The sequence below is a fragment of the Anabrus simplex genome, chromosome 3 (assembly GCF_040414725.1).
Source record: "Anabrus simplex isolate iqAnaSimp1 chromosome 3, ASM4041472v1, whole genome shotgun sequence".
In the NCBI taxonomy this organism is placed as follows: domain Eukaryota; kingdom Metazoa; phylum Arthropoda; class Insecta; order Orthoptera; family Tettigoniidae; genus Anabrus; species Anabrus simplex.
Window position 1 is genome coordinate 504,603,035 of NC_090267.1, and position 19,702 is coordinate 504,622,736.

At 39.5% G+C, this 19,702-nt stretch overlaps 1 protein-coding gene across 1 annotated transcript in view; it reads right to left on the minus strand.

Annotated features, from left to right (window-relative positions):
• CycA (cyclin A) overlaps window positions 1-19,702 on the minus strand; it is a 214,866-nt gene that overhangs the window by 101,325 nt on the left and 93,839 nt on the right. The window contains exon 4 of the mRNA XM_067143668.2: window positions 18,556-18,779. Coding sequence (XP_066999769.1) covers window positions 18,556-18,779 — 224 coding nt within the window. The remainder of the gene's footprint in view (window positions 1-18,555; window positions 18,780-19,702) is intronic.

The following is a 19,702-nucleotide window of genomic DNA, read 5'->3' on the forward strand; positions in this document are numbered from 1 at the left end:
CACCGTAGTCTGGATGTGCCGACTCTTTCTAATAGGGATGTCTTTGTTCCGGCTTCTTTCCTCACGTCCTCATTTCTTAACTTGTCCATCTTGGTCTTCTGGATGGTGGATCTAAGAAATTTCATCTCTGATGCTTGCAGTCTTGATGAATCTCTTTTTGTGAGGGTGCATGCTTCAATACCATAGGTCAATATTGGTATGAAATAGCTGTTAAACATCATCAGTTTGGCCGGTTTTGGAATCATGTCATCCCATTAAAAGTGTTCTTACTTGTTGGTAGAATACTTATCCCTTTTGCACTCTAATTTCCTTTCTGACCAAATTATCACTGAGATTACACTTCCAAGGTAAGGAAAACTATCCACACGCTCTACATGGTGGTCTCCTAGTTTTACACTTGCTGGACGCTCTTCTCTGTCGACTGCCATCACCACTGTCTTAGTTTCGCTGATGTTGAAGTTATATTCCTGAAACTGGGATTTCCATACGTTGAGTCTGGTCTGTACTTCCTCTTCTGTCTTACCCAAAATCATGATATCATCAGCAAAGGCCACTGCATTCAGTTCACCTAACCTTTCCTTGACGTTTATTATATTGTCCATAACAGTAATGAACAGTAATGGGGACAGTGCACTTCCTTGCTGAACTCCACTCTTGGTCTCAAACCAAGATGATCGACCTTCCCCAGTTTGTACACAGTTATAGGTCTTTTCTGCTCTGATGGCGAGCGGCCTACATGCTGTCAGGGGACGTGGGGTGCGGGCAATATGTCACGGCTCTATCAGACAAAATATTGCCCAGCGGTGGCGCTGAGAACTACTCAGTTGCCCGGGGAGTTTGCCGCGCTCACTTCGCTCTATGAACTGCTGTGTTGCCAACTAGTCTTACAGTGTGCATGTGGGTATTACAAAGAGCTCATTTGATGAGTTTGTTTTAGGATTATTCTTGTTTTATGAGTAATTCTTGCAGCGTCCTTCACTGCATTCTTCGATTAGCGTGTTCGTGGCGTGTGATGTGACAGTTTGTTTCTATTCTATTGTTTCTATTTGCGTTGCTCTATGTTGTTGTTGTATGTAATAACTACATTATATATCTTACAATGGCGAAGAGGAAGGAGATAAGGAGCCAGGGTAGAAAAATGATCAGCAATGTTCATGAATATTTTCAAAAGGAAGCAGAAAATAATGGCCCTTTAGCGAGTTTGTATAAAGTGTAGCAGAGAGTGTCGGAAGCTTGTCAAGTTAGTACGCAAACCGTTCAGTGTATAGTAAAGGAAGGTACAGACAGTACCCAGTCATCTGGTTTCATCTCATTTCCAGTCGTCTGGTTCCATCTCATTTCAATTATCGTGCAAACGAATCAAAAGGAACTGTATAACAAAGGCAATCAACGGATTCCATAAAGATGTAATAAGAATTCTCCTCAATCATTACATTGAACAAATCATGCGGTGATTTAGAAAGAGATACAAAATTTAAATGGGGAGAGTTACTTCATTGTGGAGGATACTGAAGTCTATTGGGTTTAAGTATTTTAAAAAAGGAGCAATGAGAGAAGATTTTTAATGGAGAGAGCCGATATAGGAACAACCAGAGTAACGTTTTTGAGAAAAATGCATCTTCTTAGGAATAAGGACCCTTCGCCCCATATATTTTATTTAGATGAGACTTACAAGGTATTAGAATCATTCTGTATTGACAGTTTTCTCTTTACAAAAGTAAAATTAAGTGTATCCTCCTAATTCAATACATCATATAATTCCATCATTAGATGGAGTAATTTATTTATTATTTATTTATCGTATGATGAATCTATGTACACACATGTATATAGTTCAGGGTAAATGTGCGTAGTCACAAGTCCGTACAATACTATAACTCTAGGTCTAGCATTTTGACCCAATCAACTGCTTCATCCGATGTGCGGTGAATGTCCATCAGCGTTCCTTTGAAAGCTCGAATTGGGCAGTCAGCAACAATGTGGTGGATTGACTGAGAAGATGCACCACAATCACAATCTGCAGACTTAGTCCAACCCCATTTGCACAACAGATAACCACATCTGCCTTGTCCAGTTCTTATCCGATTGATGATTCTCCACTGTCGTCTTGGAAGATCAAATCCTTGTACTCGTTTAGAAGGATTCTCAACCAGATGTTTGTTCACTACCGAAGACTGATCCCACTGGGCTTTCCATGAACTGTTAACATGAAAAGATGTTCTTTCAAGATCCATTGCTGTATGCCAGGGTGGTTTCCTTGATTTCAGTCGATGTTCAGTGTGCGTAATATTTTGATGGATGGGTAGCTGGGGGTTCTGCTGAATGTTCTTCCAAACCTTTAGGAGAGCTTCTGATCGTCTTAGGGCTGGAGGTGCAATATTGCTGAGAACAGGAAGCCATAGTGTGTTCGTGCTCCGAATGCAAGAGGGGCAGCAGTATTCAGCAACAGAATATGATAAGGCTAATGCTGTTGATCTTAGAACATGAGTATTGGCTCCCCATGATGTACCAGCAAGTTTCTGAAGAATATTATTTCTAGTTTTTACCTTAGCAGCTACATTTGAGAGATGTTGCTTGAAAGTCAAAGTTCTATCAAGTGTTATTCCCAAGTATTTTGGTGTACTGCACAACGGCAACACTTCACCTCGGAATCTGACTGTTGGTTTGTAATTAGACTGTTGCGTAAGTGGAATGTAGATATAACTGTTTTTTGAGGATTTAGGAGAAGGCACCATTTCTTGAAGTATACATCCAAGGCTTCCAGATCAGTGGCTAAAGAAGTTTCAGCATCATAAAAGTTGGAGCACTGAGTCACCAAACAAATGTCATCAGCATAAATGAATTTTCTTGATGATGTGTATGGGAGGTCATATACGTACAGACTGAAAAGAAGGGGGGGGGAAAGGACTGATCCTTGAGGTAAACCATCGTTTAATTTAAACACTCTACTTCTGTCATTATCAGCGTAGATCTGGAAGTACCTATTACTGAGCATATTGCTAAGTAAGGCCGTAAGTTTACGACATGGGATCACACTCGAAAATTTTAGGAGTCCTTCTCGCCAGACAGTATCATAGGCAGCTGATAGATCCAAAAAGGCAACCACGCTTACTGATTTCCTCTCATATCCATTTTCGATATACTTGGTGAGAGACAGTACTTGATCATTACAACTTCTTCCAGGTCTAAATCCTGCTTGCTCTATAGGAATGTAGCTGTTGATTGTTTCATAAATTCTATTGTAGATCAGTCGCTCAAGGAGTTTATATGTAACACTTAGAAGTGCTACTGGACGGTAGCTTTCCACTTTAGATGGATCTTTATTTGGTTTCAGTGTGGCTATTATCTTTGTTTTCTTCACCAGAGGTGATATGTTTCCAGTTTGCAGAATATTAGTGAAGAAGTTGGTTAACCATTTTATTGTGGCTGGTCCGCAATGAGCCAAAAATTCAGGATAAATTTCATCAAATCCTGCAGCTTTTCCAAGTTTCATACTTTTTATTGCAGCTTCAGTTTCCCCTTCTTTGAATGGAGTAGAGAATTCAGAAAACTGCGGCGCTGCCCTTTTCTTGATATTCAACTTTAATTTGATATTCTTTTTGGTTCGCTTGTCTTTTGTGTTTTTAGAAACTGATATTAGATGATTAGCAAAATCATTCAGACTGATGGCTGTTTTTGATCTCTTAGTTGCAGGGTTTGAAGAATCCAGTTTCCTAATTATAGACCAGGCCTTTCTGCTAGAATGGGTGTAATCTAGGGATTCCACTGTTTCATGCCAGATCCTTCTTCGACTCTCATCCAAGGATTGGAGGAGACCAGCTGCATTGTCAGAATTAGGATGTTCTTCATATTCTCGTAGTAATTCCTCACTCTCTGAACTCCAGCCAGGGATATACTCCTTACGATATCCTCTAGGAATGCATCGTCTCGCTGCACCTTTTATAACCCCTACAAATCTGCTGTAGTAGTTGTATGTTGGTTTGATCCATCTTATATTGGAGTCTGTTTGCTTTGCAAATTCAGTCCAATTGGCTTTCTTGAAGTTCCATCTTGGTTTAGGATGTGAACGAACACCAGGTAAAGACATCCCAACCTCCAAGAGAACAGGCCTGTGTTGACTATGTGGGAAACCGTCGAGCACTGTACGTCGAACTTGACTGTGTGAATTATGAAACCGATTTGTGAAACAAAGATATGGGGTGTAGTCTCGAGACCAGCGAGCTGACTGAAAAGTAGGCAGGTCCTTAGCATCAAAAATCAGATTCAAATTTTCAGTTTCCATCCAGTCTACAAGAACTTCACGATTAGAGTCATCCTTGTTATATCCCCAAAGATGATGATGACTATTGAAATCACCGAGATATATAGTAGGATACTGCAGAGAAGGTATAGGAGGATTAGGCCAAGTAACATCTGGTGGCTTGTACACATTAACTATTGTCAAGTTTTCAATGTTAACTGTAGTAGTAAAAATGTCATTTTCAGAATTTACCGATAGTAATTGGTAATTTGTTATATCATTCCTGACATAAGTTGCAAGGCCATAATTTTGATGATAGTTAGACGCTACAAATTTAAAGCCTGGAATTTTCCCCCTACTCTGTAACTGTAGTTCGTCTGCTGTGTGTGTTTCTTGAAGCACGATGATATCAACTGCATATTTCAGTGCAATCCTGGAAAGATACTCGCATTTTGCTCGACTAATCCCTTCAATATTCAACTGACAAATGCGCAGCGATGGTCCAATTGTACGAACTTGAAGGTCCTGAAAAGGACCACACATCTCCTTCTTGTTCGCTCTTTGACCGAGAGGTCGTTTCCGACAGTTCGGTCTCATCTTATTACTGTTGCTTTCTTAGCACCACAGATGGAGTAATCAAATTCAAACATGTTTCAAATTGTTTGAGCCATCTTCAGTGAAAAAGAGGGGGGGGGGGGGGGGGGGGTGTTAAGTAATTTACATAATACAAGCTAAAAATGTGCCAAAAAACATAACGAAGGAACAAATGGAAAAAAAAGAGAGACATGATGGAAATAAAAACAACAGCACAATATACAACCTTTACATCATATGGAGCAATAAACAACTTGCTGCGATAAAATTCAGTGAAAATCTAAAAACTGTGTTAACCTAAGAAAAGAAATGAAAACAAATGATACAGATGGAAACGAACAATAAGTGCGCACAGCGAGGTTGCGGACCTCTTTGTCTACGAAATTTTGGTTTTATAACAATTCAAAACAGGATGAAATCACTGTGTCGAAAATTCAGGCTGCAAGTCTGCCTTTGAAGAAGCACTATCACATTGAATGGCTAGGAGGGGAGCGGGAGCGAAAAAAGTTTGAGAAACCAAGCCTGAGATAACGTGCAGGCGAAATGCATGTGACAAGTGATGGAAAAACGCCGATGAAATTTAAAACGTTAGAACAGCAGCATTCTCAATTTCTTCTCAATCTAGCGGTTCCGTTGTAGATTATTGTTTCACAATGATGGCTGGTTTGTTCGCCTTATTTTAAAAGTTTAGTGTCAAAAATTTCATTTGTAGGGCATTCAACACTAGACACGCTTTGTAGACGACACATTTGTTATTTTAGACTCCCACATTACTAACAGCAAGACAGTACTTGAAATTCTCAACTCCATTGACTCGCATAAAATTCACCACAGAGTCAGAAAACAATAATGCCCTTAATTACCTGGACTTAACCATTATGCGCAACAGAACAACACTTTATCCTTTAATGTATACAGGAAACCCACCCAAACCATCAGTACCATCCAACAAACCTCTGCAGCCAGACATACATAAAGTAGCTTACAATAGCATGGTCCTCAAAGCATTAAGTGTTCCTATATCTCGCAAGAATTACAAAAAAGAAATTAATACTATTTACAATATTGCAGAACACATCAGTTTCAGTAGAACCTTCATCAGCAAAATCATCAATAGATATAAGAGCAGGCCCAAGACTACCATAGAAAAAGATGCCACTCCTAACGAAAAGTTTTCCACATTCACTTTCAATCATAGTAGCATTTATCAAATTTTTAATATTAAATAAAAAAAAACATCAAAATAGCATATAGAACTTCCCACACCACCTCCAAACTCATTTTCAATCCACACACTGTCAACAATAACAATAACAACATTAATCAATGATATTTGAACTCCGGAGTTTACAAATTAGAATGTCAATCCTGTAATTCCAGCTATATAGGTCAAACACGCCGCAATTTTGTCATAAGATATGCCGAACATCACAACGGTCTCAAATATAATCGTTTTTCAGCTATGAGTGAACATCATAAAGCAGGGATGGCGAACCTTTTCCAACTAGTGTGCCATTTTAACTCTGGTTTATTATTCTCATCTGTTGACTGTGCCACTTATTGTTTTCCCTTTCCATTACGTGATGTCTACAACCTACCCCCCCCCACCCCTCCTCGCAACTTCCTTTCAATTTCCCGATTATGTTTCATAATACGTTATTTATTTATTCATTTATTGATTCATTTATCATAAATATCTGCATAACGGGTGCAATGTATCTTGTAAATACTTCCTCCATTAGCTTCATTATCTTACCATGGTGTAGTTTGTACGCTCAACAATTAAACTAATTTCTCCCTCATCACATTTCCACAAGGAAATCTAAAAAACAGCTATCCTTGTTTGTAAGGTCACATTCAAGCTTTCATCAAAACATACTGCATATATGTGGGAGTTACCCAAATTAGCTTTCAACTGCTTTGAAACTTCTTCATTTTTATTATTCTATCCTTGACAGTTCAGCTGGCTGGGATTCCTTTAATCTTGTTAAATATTAGTTGTTTGTTAGGAAGTTTTCAAATGATGCCTCGGACGTCAATAAGAAGCTTTCTTTCAACAACTCACCGTCAGAAATCGGTTTCCCATGCATGCTGTACTATGCAGTGCGACAGATAGAAAAAGCCGCACTGATATTATTCCTGGGCCGGAAAGATGATACAAAAAACTAGTTTGTTTGTGTAATGTTGGATATTTTGTGAAACGAACTCTCTTCTTTCTTCATTTGAAATGGAACAAAATTGCGCCTTACGTTAAATGTGGGGGATACAACTGTTTTCGAACACAGGCAACACATCTTTTTAACAGTCCGAATTCCCTTGGCCAGAATTCTTGAAAAATACGGTCACCACCTTTGTTAAGTTTCTGCTTTTTTTCGGCAGAAAACATATTTGCGATGTCCGTATACAAAACCACCAGAAAACGACACTATCTCACTTGACATTCGGACCTATCCGTGTAGCAGTGTTGCCATATTGCACGTCCAAATGGAACTAGTATTTAGGTTTTCAATATTTATTTCTTACACGTGAAACACTGTAAGATATGCACTGTCTCTAGTACGAGACGTATATATAAAATATTATGTTCATGTGGCGTGCCACCGAAATCGTGTCCGCGTGTCACCTAGTGACACGCGTGGCATAGGTTCGCCATTCCTGTCATAAAGTATCCAGCCACGAATACATTTCAATAGAGAAAGATCTTAAGGACGTGCATTATGAGCAAAAAGGGACCTCAACGTCCTCGAGAGCATCCACATCAATTTAGATCCGTTTATGAACTCCTCTCACAATTTAAATGAAATCAACGAAAAAAGAACATTCTTCTTGACACATTCATTCCATATATTTGTCAGAACTTCCATATATAAACAAACCCCACTTTCCTCTCTCCAACTCACCGCCACTCCCCCTTCCCCACTCGCCCAGGACCACCCCTTCCCCCTCCGCTCCTTCCATCCTCACAAACACAGCTGAGCCAACAATGGACGTGATCGTACGAACGGGACTGTTAACTTTGAGAAGGCCAGGCCGTTTTGAGAGGACAACCACCTTCTAAAAACCGTAAGTTTAAAACTTTCTTCACAACCATTTTACACTTTTTACTTATCAGCCCAAGTTTCTCACACCTCATTTTTTCCATTACAGATTGGAACTTCATTGACGGTTTCCACTAAGGTCACTTACAGTTTAAAATGCATCTGTCATCTTCTCTTACACAGCTCCTCAATTTTTGTCGCGGCCCTCCTGACCTTTTAAAATAAGGCAAACAAGCCAGCCAACATTGTGAAACAATAATTGAGAATGGGATCGCTAGATTGACAAGAAACTGAGAATGCTGCTGTTCAAACGTTTTAAATTTCATCGGCGTTTTTCCATCACTTGTCACATGCATTTCACCTGCACGTTATCTCAGGCTTGGTTTCTCAAACTTTTTTCGCTCCCGCTCACCTTCTAGCCATTCGATGTGATGGTGCTTCTACAAAGGCAGATTTACGGCCTGAATTTTCGACACAGTGATTTCATCCTGTTTTGAATTGTTATAAAACCAAAATTTCGTAGACTAAGAGGTCTGTATCGAAATCTTAATTTCCGTATTGACGAATAACACAATTAGAAATAGGAAAGGATTTTCACCTATCAATACTTGTTTATTGCACTTATTATGCTACAGGACCAGTTTCGACCCTTTACATAAAGTCATCTTCAGCTGAACCATACATTCAAATCTATGTGATGAAGCTATGATTAAGATTGTATTGTCTAAGGAATGCCATATGATCACATTTGGACACATTCAAATGGGGCATGTCGTAACGTGAATGGGTGTACAAGGACGGTTTGAAAAGTTCTCAGAATCACCGCTAGATGTCAGTGCTAGAGCAACGAGGTTCCCAAGCAATAATCACACATCCTTTGTGAGGTGGCGCGTCAGTGGTCTAGCTGCAGGAGTGTGGTAGTGACGACTCTTTGTTGTTGTTCCCATGTAGTGATTTGTGACAATGGAAAAAACAGATTCGAGTAGTGATTAAATACTTTGTAAAGAAAGGTATGAAAGCAAAGGAAATTCATGCCGACTTTCAGAACACACTGGAAGACTCTGCTCCTTCATTTTCAACTGTTGCCAAGTGGACCAGCGAGTTTAAATTTGGTCGGGAGAGCTTGGATGATCCGCGTAGTGGACGGCCAAAAAGTGTTACGACGCCAGAATTTATCGCAAAAATGCATAAAATGGTCATGGAGGATCGTCAACTGAAATTGCGGGAGATTGCTGAAGCTGTAGGGATGTCTTCTGAATGGGTATATTATATTTTAACCGAAGAATTGGGTATGAAAAAATTATCCGCAAGATGGGTGCTGTGGCTCTTGACATTGGACAATAAACGCACCAGATTGGAAATGTCCGAACAAAGTCTGGCCCGTTTTCAGTGCAACCAACAAGATTTTTTGCGCCGGTTTGTGACTACAGATGAAACTTGGGTCCATTACTATACCCCAGAGACAAAACAGCAGTCAAAGCAGTGGAAACATGCTGATTCACCATCACCAAAGAAAGCAAATTCAGTGCATTCAGCCGGAAAGGTCATGGTCTCAGTTTTCTGGGATGCAAAAGGCATTCTGCTGATAGATTATCTTCCTACTGGCCAAACAATTACAGGGCAATACTATGCAAACCTCCTAGACCCACTACAGGAAAAGATACGCGAAACAAGGTCTGGTTTGGCAAGGAAAAGGTCATCTTTCATCAGGACAACGCTCCGCCTCACACAAGTGTTATTGACATGGCAAAACTTCATGAAGTGGGGTACGAATTGTTGCCACATCCACCTTATTCACCTGATTTGGCACCATCAGACTTTCATCTATTCCCCAAGCTGAAAACTTTCCTCGGTGGACAGAGATTTTCTACAAGGGAAGAACTTCAGCCGAATTGGAGAGGTATTTTGCAGGCCTGGAGGAATCTCATTTTCGAGATGGGATCAAGGCATTGGAACATCGCTGGACCAAATGCATTAGTCTACAGGGAGACTTATGTTGAAAAATAAAAGCAATTCCACCGAGGTAAGATACTTAATTCTAGTACATTCCGAGAACTTTTCAAATCACCTACGTATATGTCACTACGTGCAACAATGCAATTGTATGTCTAAACTAATGTGTTTAAGGTCTTAAAATTAGTTTATAAAACACATCTCTACTTAAAACTAACTTTATATATATATAAAAGATGAATACAATATATAGGAACACTTCATGCACATAAACGTTCGTGTCTTGCTCGTTATTCAATTCATCGGTTGACTTCTGTGTTCAAGTCTTATTTACATAGTTTTACACTTAGTTGCTGTTCCTGGAGTTTAAATGATATGATTTGCTTGTGAAATTGTATGAGTAAAAGATTTTGTCTTCATGTATATACATAGAATAAAACACTTTCCAATTTTAAAAAGGTGCCAGACGTATGGATAGAATTAGGCTAAAATATGTTCAGCTCTGCTGTGTGTTGAATCTGTCGCCTTATGTTAAAATCGAATCATGTTGTCCCGCGACGTCCAAAAATTTGAGTGACAGTAGGTTCCAAGTAGTGGCTCCTTTCCCATTTGTAGCTGTGCAGTGATGTTATATTTATTGTTGTTGGTGTGGCTGAGTTGTGTTTGATATGCGAGCTTGTTGTGTACTACCAGTCACCACTACCACAGAAGTCAACCGATGAATAACAAGCAAGACACGAACGTTCATGTGCATGAAGTGTTCCTATATATTGTATTCATATTATATATATACAGTATTAGTTTTAAGTAGAGAAGTGTTTTATAAACTAATTTTAAGACCTTAAACATATTATTTTAGACATACAATTGCATTGTTGCACATACGCCAATTCACGTTATGACATGCCCCATTTGGATGTGACCAAATGTGATCATATGGCATTCCTTAGACAATACAATCTTAGTCATAGCTTCATCACATAGATAGAGATCGGGCCAGCTAGGAAGACATCTGGGAGCGCATGCGCACTTTGGACTATCTCGCGTAGCGTATCCCCTCCTAAGAGAGCTCCTGCTACAAGGACAGTTCAGTGCATAAGTTTACACTCAGCTGCTTCGCTCTGCTTTCTAATTTCCCATTGAGTAGTGACTATGGTTAGTGGTGGTGTACGTTAGGCCTATCTGTGACAGTATGGAAGGCGTTAAAAGTAGCCTGCATCGTAAGGTGCTAAAGAGTCAGACTCGTGCAGCAATCTTGAACGTTATAGACTTGATGGAAAGGGAGGCAATGGAAGAAAAGTTTGTGATAGATAGTAAAAAAAGTGCAGGTAAGAGTAGCAGCAGCTGTTGGAGTGTCAGAAAGTTCTTTGGTATGGATTAAGAGCGAAAAACGAAATAATTAGGAACACCAAACAAAAACAGAATGCGCACAAAGAATATTACTGGACTTTGACAAAGGTGCCGTACGTCGTATTGTTAGCAATTTTTATTTAGATGAAAAATGTTTACGCACAGTTTTAAAAATTCGAGCAAAGTTAGGTAAAGACTTAAAGTTCAAAGGATCCATAACTAGTGTCAAGCGAATTCTTCGATCATTAGGATATCATCAGAAAAAAACTAACACTAACAAGCGCATCCTAATGGAAAAACATGATAAAATACAAAAGGTTTGTTTATTTAAAAAATTCCCAGTATCGGGCGGAGGATAGTTGTACATGCTGGCGGTGAAACTGTCTGCTAACCTGGAAGTCTGGCAGCAAGAGTGGCGACTACCACGATGACATGAAGTGACTTTTTTTAAGAGAATGAAAGATATGAAAGATAACTTCCACCTCGCAGTGTTCTCGTAATTGACTATGCGTCATATCACAAGGAAGTAGATCGTGCTCCAACCTCCAGCTCACGTAAAGTGACGATCTGGCTAGTGAATAGGAACATTCCACACCGTGAGACGATGTACAAACACAAGCTTTACGAGCTTATCAAATTGCACAAGCTGGCACACAAAACCTACGTCCTAGATGAACTCATGGAACAGTACGGACACTCGGTAATTCGACTGCACCCATATCACTATGAATTAAACAGTATTGAAATAATGTGGGCAAAAGTGAAGAACTGGGTAGCTTCTCACAACGTCACCTTCACTACTGACGACGTAGAGAAACTCACTACATAGAAATTCGCGTCAATATCCGCCGAAGACTGAAACATAAGGGATGGGGAACATTTTGAAGACATTATGGAGTCCTTTGCGATCTAGCTGGGAGCCGACGACACGTCATCCGGTGAGGACGACAGAAGTGAGGACGACAGAAGTGATGACGGACAACTCAGTGGAATTGAAGAGATGTAGTGGACATAATAAAACAAGAATGTGCTCATTTTGTGAATAATTATAGTGTCATTATTTTATTATTTATTACTTCTAGTGCCATTTAAGTTATCTTCGTATGCATACGTTGTTACTCAGCAAATGTAGACCCTTTATGGTGTTTCCTTTTATGAATTATATTTTGTTTCTGTATCTGAGAACAATTATATAATTATATATGTCATATCGTTAACTCACATTTCTTATTATTACAAGAAAGCAACAAAATATTGGCATTAAGGAGCTAGTGACAAACTATCATTTAGTCTAACACTGCTTTCTCGCCTTAAAGCAAAAGTTGTTATTATTATTATTTCCTAATCTGCTTACCCTCCAGGGTAGGTATTTTCCCCTCAGACTCAGCGAGGGATCCCACCTCTACCGCCTCAAGGGCAGTGTCCTGGAGCGTGAGACATTGGGTCAGGGATACAACTGGGGAGAATGACCAGTACCTGTCCAGGCGGCCTCACCTGTTATGCTGAACAGGGGCCTTGGTGGGAGATGGGAATATTGGAAGGGATAGACAAGGAAGAGGGAAGGAAGCAGCCGTGGCCTTAAGTTAGGTACCATCCCGGCATTTGCCTAGAGTAAAACCACTTCCAGGATGGCTGAGGTGGGAATCGAACCTACCTCTACTCAGTTGACCTCTTGAGGCTGAGTGGACCCTGTTCCAGCTCTCGTATCATTTTTCAAACTTCGTGACAGAGCCAGGAATCGAACCCGGGCCTCCGGGGGTGGCAGCTAATCACGCTAACCACTACACCACAGAGGCGGATATTTTATTTTTATTATTATTATTTCGTTTCACCGTCTTTGGGGTATGTTGAATCAATTTTCTCTGGTTTTTTTCTTAGTGCCCAGTATTTCTTCATTCTTTCTGATCATAGTTTCTTCTCGTCTTCCGAGATAATAGATTTGGCTTGTAATGTAGATTTGTTTTGGAACGTTATGTTTTCTTCTTTAATTACTACTTTAGCTGTTCGACCGAATAGTGAATTTTCTGTCATTTTTAATTCTACCATGTCTTTTTCAGTTTCTTTAAACCAGTTCGGTTTTGTTTTGGGTTACGGAAGAAGTCAAGAATTGTTCGGTTAATCATAGAGTTCATTTTGAGGAGAAGATTGACCGTAAAAATGTATCCTCCTTCTTCGCATAGTATCTGAGAGTTTTCAATTTTCTTGTAGCTTATTATTATTATTATTATTATTATTATTATAGTTATTTTACGTGACGTGGTTCAGGTTATGAAGCCTGGTGTTATAGCAAACCATATTCTACACTGTACATTTACAGCGTCGTAAAGTTAATTTTACATCAAATTATAATTTTAAAATAAGGACGACGCAAATTGATACACGGAAACGATATTGACAGCTCCTTCAATCTATCTGTTATCTGTAACACTTCTATATGCATTCATTTAGGCTAGGTATGTCTGTAATTTACAGCCGGAAGGGAATTCCACTAACTGGAAATCTGCGGAGTGTTACATGTCAGTTATAACAAATATTTCAGGTCAACTGTACGTCACCACAGCACTGAGCGAAAAGGGGAAGTCAGCGTTCTCGCTCCCACGGCTCTGCTTTCTCACTCGCACACTTCCCCTCACCGGATGGCTTCCTAGCTGGCCCGATCTCTATGAATGCATGGTTCAGCTGAAGATGACCTTATGTAAAGGGTCAAAACCGGTCCTGTAGCATAATAGTGCAATAAACAAGTATTGATAGGTGGAAATCCTTTCCTATTTCTAATTCTAATTAAGAGGTCTGTAACCTCGCTATGTGCACTTATTAGTTTGTCATTTGTTTTCATTTCTTTTCTTCTTAGGCTAACACAGTTTTTAGATTCAATTATGTTTTCAGTGAATTCTATTGCAGCAAGTTATTTATTGCTCCATATGATGTAAATATTGTATATTGTGCTGTTTCTATTTCCGTCATGTCTCTCTGTTTTTTCATGTGTTCCTTCATTATGTTTTTTTGGCACATCTTTAGCTTGTATCATCTTGAGACTCGGGCAAAATAGGGGTGTGATGTGAATAGAAGAACAAGAGAGTTCTCTTAGCCTCTCTCACCTCAATCCTCCAATTTCCAACCTACTCGCGGTGCCCCTGTTAAGCCAAGCAACCCAGTGGAAGGCTGGGTAACCAACCCCAGCGGGAAACTGGGTCGGTGAGCGAATGGATTTGGGGGCAGTGGAAGGCAACGAGAAACCACCACTGTACTTTTCCCTCGACAACCCCATGATGGCTTTGCTTAATTCCAAGTGTTCCGGAGTAAGTCTCCCAGTTGGATCTCCGGGGGAGACAGGATTAAGAGAAGCCCCTATAACCCCATAGGACTGATTTTGGGGAAACTTTAAAACTGCTGTAGGGAAAAGGAACAAAATGTTCCAACTGGCTGACGTCCAATCTTTTACGGAAGAGGAGCTGGATAAAGTAACCGAACAGGAGTGGAAGGCTTGTGTCACATGCTGAAAAATTTCAAGAGGACAATTACAAAAGGGACGTGGTATTGGGCACAGTTATGGATGATACCATAATAAATCTGCGAGACGACAGCCACAGTGAGGAGTCGAGTGACAAGAATATTTCCGGTGACAGCTCTGGTGACGATGACGAGTGTCCAAGTTCTGTAACACGGATACTTCAGCTGGAATAAAGTAAGTAAAGTAAGACAATAAGAAAATGTGTTTGTGTAACTGTACTTTTCAACGAACAGTTTTTCGGTCTGTTGTCAATGCATGTGTTATATGCATTATTAACTCTTATATTACACCAAAGATATAATAAAATAATTAAAATGAATAAAAAATAAATACTCATCAACAGGTCATACTTGAACTATAACATATTTCATAACGTATTTCATAGTTATGTGGATTTCAACACAACTCTAATGCGCATGCAGGCACTTCTGGCAACGTAGCAGTAGCCTCTCTCTCTTTCCCTTAACGGCCTCTCCCGTCGTGCTGGATTGGTCGGCCCTATGCTCCCCGCTTCCCCTGAAGCATGTAGACCGCCCACCATCAGAATAGAAAAGACCTATCTTTGTACTGTACCGGTTACGACCCGTACATGAGTATTTTTTGAGTATAAATTACATTTAATTACCACGCGTAATGTTCTGAGCACGCCAGGTTTGTTTACCGTCAGCGGGGCAAGCAAACGAGTGAAGGACAGCTGTGAGCTGTGAAGTAGCCACAGGGGCTAGTTAGACCACCCGCCCGTCACAGCACGTGTTCCCAGCCTGGACTCGTATATTCTAGACTCCACGTCACATCTTCTGGATTGTTCGACGGGGAAAATTTTGTAACTCCCGTAATAATTACGCTACCGGCTTGAGCGATATGTCATCTTGTTTGGGATCACCTGAACGTCGCAATGCTCGAGTTTGAAGTAAATCCATCGAGGGATTCAGGAGATATTCAGTCAAGCCGTATTGTGACGTAGACGTCCCGGATCGAATAAAAGGAGGGCCCACTGTAGCCTGTTCACTCAGTTACAGCTGAGTAGTCAGCGTGGATACTCTCGCTGCTACTATCGTCGTGTAGTGACAGTCCCGACGGGGAACTCTGTAATTTTCTAAGTATTCATAAAGTGAACTTGTATTTTTCTTCGTGTGTAGGAGAACAAATTCTTCCAAGTATTCTCAAGTGGACTTGCAATATTTCGAGTGTTAAAGAACATTTTCTAAGTCCTCATAATTGAACTTACAATATTTACGGGTGTTCGAGATTGGAATTTTTTCCAATTATTCATGAAATGGACTTGTATTATTTACGTGTGTTAAATTCATAATTGGACTTGTATTATTTACGTATGTTAAAGAACGAATTCTTCATAAATTGAACCTGCAATATTTGCGAGTGTTAAGAGACTCATTCCTCTAATAAACTTGTGTTTTTCGTACATGTTCACTCAAAGACTTGTACATTCGCCAGTGTTGATTCAAAGACTTATAAATTTCGTCAGTGATGAACTTTAAATCTGTTCAGATTTTCATGTGGATGGACTCATGTTTTTCGTCCGTGTTCATTAAGAGACTTGTACCTTCGTCAGTGATGAACTTTAAATTTGGTCATAGTTTCATGAGAAGGGACTTGTGTTTTTTTTGCCAGTATTTATTCAGAGACGAGGACTTTGCTAGTGGTGAACTTTGAAAGTGTTCATAATCCTCATATAGAGAGACATATCATTTTACGAGTGTTAAATTTTGAAAGTCTTGACAAATAATTACCAGTGACTTCGCTAATAGGTTAATCACCCAAGGTTTTCATGAACTCAGATTTATCAGTACTGCGAGTGACTTTGGAGACATCAACCCTCTCAGTCATGTTGGACTGAGGTAATAAATGATCATCTGCAACATCACCTAGATCATCGGGGTTCAACCTGGGCCTCGAAAGTTCGAGGCATCTCTACCTTCTACCAACCCAGACAGTCCAGCTGCTTCTGTACGGAGTCCCTGGAATCTTCTGGAACGTGTTCCAACCTGCTCGGCTTGGTGAACTGGAGAATCCGAGCCATATTATAGGACTATGTGGAAGACAGCTTATATCTACCTGGAGGTGATGTGCAATTTCATGTCTTATATGAATAAACTCATGTTCAGTCAATGTCAAAGTTTTCTTGTAGGTAGGACCCTACCTCCTGTACCGAGCCCTAGCTACTAGTCGCCCAGTTTTTGCCCTGAGAACTATATACTTGCTTACTTTAAAATATAATCTGAGAGTCGGGCTCTTTTACCAGTACAGTACATCATCTGAATTTTCCTTACCAGTCCTTCAGGCACATTTCTTTTCGTCAGACACTCCCAGATCTTATCTCTTATAACACTATCATAGGCCTTTTCTATATCCAAGAATACAATGATGAGGTTCTTGCCTTTCTCCCAATACTTTTCCACCAGCCCTCCTCTAACTATGGTTCAATGATTGTGTGCAGACTTGTGTGAGGTCTTGCATTGTCGTACAGGAGAAGTTTGAGTTTTTGTGGCTAAAGTTGTTCCTTCAATTTCCTTAGAGTAGCACAATACACTTCAGAGTTGATAGTTTCACCGCGAGGGAGGATATCGAACAAAATAACCCCTTCGGAGTACCTTTAGTGATGATGAAACAAACCTCGCCCAACAACTCACCGGGCTTTTATCCACCACCAGGTCTCCGTAGACATTCTGCAAGACCCTATGAATCTCTGTGATGCCCTGGTTTTCCACCAAAAGGAACTCAATAACTGCTCTCCGTTTGGTAAGCACCTCAGTTACAGACGCCATTTTGAAGGCTAGTTATAGCTCTACCACCTATCGGAAATTAATGAAACTCTACAAAACAAAGCAGGAATATTCAAAGCTGTCCCAAACAAAATTCCATTTTTTTGGGAAACCAAAGTTTATATAGATGTTGATTCCCATAGGGAATCTGAAATATTTGTCCTGAATGAGCAAATTTATAATACCAATATAAATGGTCCGTTATTGGACATTATAAATTTTTAGTGATGAGACAAAGTCTCTTAGTGCATTGGCACTGCCGGTGGCTCCAGTTAGCCTACGCAGTGGCCTCCACGGTATGCACTAGCCAGCGTATTGGTAGGTGTGCTAGGTACCAACTGATGAGCCCACCCTAGCACACGAGGGCGAAACGCTGGCAACCAAGAATGAGCTAGCTGGAAAATTTATAATGTCCAATAACGGACCATTTATATTGGTATTATAAAACCAAAGTTGTCCAAGAAATATAATGTGTTGTATGATATACTGAAAACCCCTCGTAGTAAAGTGTTCTAAACTGAAGGGTGTTTTCTGTATTTAATTCAAAAATTCCACGTACAAGCCACACCCCATTTTTACCTACCTATTTTCAGTAATAAAAGCGTGGCCTATACACACGTAAATACGGTAAGTTTTAAATTAGGATAAGTCATTACAAAAGAAAGATTACATTTTTGTAAATATTCTTTGTGCTATTGCTATCTGTTTCACTTTTTTCTTAGGATCAAGTTGTTCAGTGACAATGGCACCCAGATATTTAAAAGTGGTTACTCTCTAAATCTATTGTTTGTATAGTCATAAGATTGCCTCAACAGTGGCATGCCCGCTGAAGATAATGAATTTAGTCTTCTTTGCAGAACCAAGAAGAAAACTAAATGTGGTAGAACTGATGGCTTGGTATGTCCTAATCCATAAAACTGAACATTAACATAACACACTGACTGCAGTTGAGGAGTGCTGTCTGTTCTACCACTCATTCCCACTAGCTGGCATTACTGCTGTAATTGTATATAAAGGAATTCACCAATGGCGGGTACAACAATAAGTCTCCACTAAATATAAATAGGCACAAACGGCTATACTTACGCAGCAATAAACATGGCTGCGGTACCGACAAGTTGCAGCTTGGCTCTTACCACAGACATATAACTGAGAAATCGATCTATATATGAAATTGCAAGATACAATGTTTCTGCCTGCAGTTTATATTCCTCTGCAACTTCTACCAACCAGTCCACTAAGATGGAGCGCATTGAATATGTAATATCAGTTTGTTTCTTCATATAGTTTGGCTTTGGTCTGTGTAGAAGCTGAAAAACAAAACAATGATCATCAGATAATTTGTTTTAAATTGAATTTAATCAAACAGTTATATCATTAATTAGTATATAGTTGAAAGTAGAAGTTGACATTACAATTAATACATGGCAAATGATTCTCCCCTATTAACCCATTAGGGCATGAAGTTTACTGGCTGCTTTTTAGTTTCTTTGTGTGTGTGTTTTCCTAACCATTTGTAAGTACATTAAATATATATTATGCATAGAACACGGGATATTACGTACTTTGGTAGGGAGATGTGATCTGAAAAATCGGATCACATGAAAATACATGGGGGAAGAGGGAGAGGAAGGGAAGACTCAATAGTACAAGACCAGTACAACACACGATCGTTCCTTTACTGTTGATTTTGTCAGAATATCAGTTAGAAATACACTAACACACAAGAAACTTGCTCAAATGTTGATACAATTATTTTTTGCTCAAAATTCTGTACTTCTATCACACTTCGCATAATACTCTACATCAGGCTGTAGAGTTCTTCATGGAAACTGCCTAAGGCATAATACCACCACTGTTTTTCTAGTATGAATGGTAGGCCTTGAAACATTTCGGGTGCAGGCCTAAGTCACATTTATTACAAGTGATGAAAATCATTTTTCGTCCGTATTGAAAGTTTCATAAATTGTATATAGGATAATATCTTTTGTTTATTTACACCTATTCAATACATTACAAGAAGTTGGCATTTACTTTAAAACATTCAGATGAGACATGTTTCGCCTCTCCCTGTGAGGCATCTTCAGTCATTATCAAAAACCTTATTTTACCAGGCTTCTGGTTAAAGATATTCAAAAATGTGTTTGATGATTATAAGAGAGGTAAGATTTACGTTAGTTATAAACATGTTCATGAAGTAACTAAAAATCCAATATATTGATAAAAACATATG